At 26.6% G+C, this 2,176-nt stretch overlaps 1 protein-coding gene across 1 annotated transcript in view; it reads left to right on the forward strand.

Moving 5' to 3' along the window:
- LOC109862349 (jerky protein homolog-like) overlaps window positions 1-799 on the forward strand; it is a gene marked incomplete at its 3' end in the record, with an annotated part of 2,542 nt that extends 1,743 nt beyond the window's left edge. The window contains exon 2 of the mRNA XM_020442378.1: window positions 419-799. Within this exon, the coding sequence (XP_020297967.1) occupies window positions 419-799 (381 nt within the window). The remainder of the gene's footprint in view (window positions 1-418) is intronic.
- Window positions 800-2,176: the final 1,377 nt, after the last annotated feature.

The following is a 2,176-nucleotide window of genomic DNA, read 5'->3' on the forward strand; positions in this document are numbered from 1 at the left end:
AATTCATATCTCAATAAATATTGCCAATTTTGCAAAATGGTAAATAACTTTTCTGTTCAGAATGACCCGATCTACCTACACACGGCGGCTTTATAGTTCGTTGTCAGACACCCTGTATATATATATTTAATTTATATTTAATCTTATTATTTATAATTTTGAATTGTTTTTGAAAGTATTTATCTGCCTATCTATCTAATTAACATTTTATAAATTAGTTTTTGTACATTTTTACAGTATTATTGAAATAGAGTATTTTAAGAAACCTTAATAGATATTATAACGTATTAAATAAAAAATGTTTATAATTAAATACTAAAAAGTCTAAAATAAAATATAAAAATATAAAAATAATAAAATCACACAAGTTTACTTTTTAACGATTTTAACAAAGTTACTTTAATTTTGAATGTTTTAGTTAATATCATACAAAGATAGCCAAGTCAATACTGGTGCAATTCACACAACAGCAACAGAATCTTCAAGAAATAATGAAGAAAATCCACGTAATGTTTTATGTAATCAATTTCATGAAATACTTCAACAGACGAACCAATATACGAATTTGCAAGTGTCAGATGTAAATACATGGCTGCAATGTCCTTCATTAATGTTGCCTGATGAGTGTCTTACTGATAAGGAGATCGTTGAATTGATTAAAGACGTTCAAATTGACGAGGCAAAAGTTGATAAAGAAAATGCTAGTCTGTCTCAAAATGAGACACAAGACATTCCAAATGCAATAGTAGGTTTAAATAATAATGTCACTATTTTTGAGGCTTGTAAAGCTTTAAATGCAGTAATTGATTATTGTAAAAATAGTAGATATGAAGAAGAAAATATTGTTTCTTTAAATCATGTCAACGAAAGAATGACAGCTGAGTTACATCAATTGCAATTACATGTAACTTAAATTTTTTATTTATATATCAGTACTAGAATAGAAAGTAAAAAGACTTATTTTTCTTTATAATTTGCTAGTTATACCATGCTAATATAATTTAATGTTAATTGAAAAAAATAATTTGATAGTATTAATAGTACTAATAGTATTTTTATATTAAAAAAAAACAGATATACATATTTTGAATTTAGATTGAATTTTAAAGTTAAAAAATTAAATTAAAAAAGTTGTGTTAACATTAAAAAATTTAATTATAATATTATTATTAAAAATAAGGTATGAGACAGTTATGATTTACCAAAAATTATTTCATAATTAATAGGATTTCAATTAATATAAAGTAGTTTTAATTGATTTAAAGTGATATTAAATTAGACACAAAAAATGAGTTTAAAGTTAGATTTACAGTTGAGAAAAATAAAAAATATTTAAATTTTTGTATGAATATTCTGAAATAAAAGTTGAACAACAATTAAATAACTCAATTATTTTGTTCTCTTTTTTAAAGAAGTCATTTATCATTACTTTCCACTTTTCCCTATCCCTATCCCTATTTGAGGTTATGTTAATCTGTCATATTCAGTGTTGCACAAAAGTAAAGGGAGCATATTGTTTGTGAAGGGAGGTCGGTCGAGACGCGATTGCTGGGTAATTTCCACGCCATTCGTAGAGTTCCCTCCCCACTACTGTCGTGCAATACTGGTCATACTTAACAAAGCTCCACCTCTACCTAAATAGTGGGACACCTCTCTTATTTTTATTTCGTGGCATTCTCTACCCCGGATTGCAAAAATTAGGGAGGGAGCACTGTAGTAGATATAAGATCGATACGAGCAATAAATATAAGTTGACAATGTATAATAACAGATACTTATTTGATAAAACAGACGTTTCGGTTCATGTGTTTGAACCTTTTTCAGTGATAACAAAAAGATCTAAACAAATAGTTAAATATGTAATCGCAAATTCCTTACAATACAGAAAAATAATAAAAACTCGTAACAAAAACTTACGCAAAATAGATAACTCGTGAACTCACAGCATCTTCTATATGTATGAAACTAAAACTGGAAATTAGTCCAATAAATTCAGAAACTGTGCGCTAACGAGAAATCTTTACACAGTATATATATAGAGATATTCCCACTTGTAGTATTCGTCTAAGAATGTCACTAACCCAATGACACAACAACATAAACATATTTATTTTCAATAATGTAAGGAGAAGAATTACAATTTTGATTTTAACAGTTCTAAGAACGAAAAATAAGG

Source organism: Pseudomyrmex gracilis, unplaced genomic scaffold (assembly GCF_002006095.1).
Source record: "Pseudomyrmex gracilis isolate BER0280 unplaced genomic scaffold, ASM200609v1 scaffold_1649, whole genome shotgun sequence".
Taxonomy (NCBI): Eukaryota; Metazoa; Arthropoda; class Insecta; order Hymenoptera; family Formicidae; genus Pseudomyrmex; species Pseudomyrmex gracilis.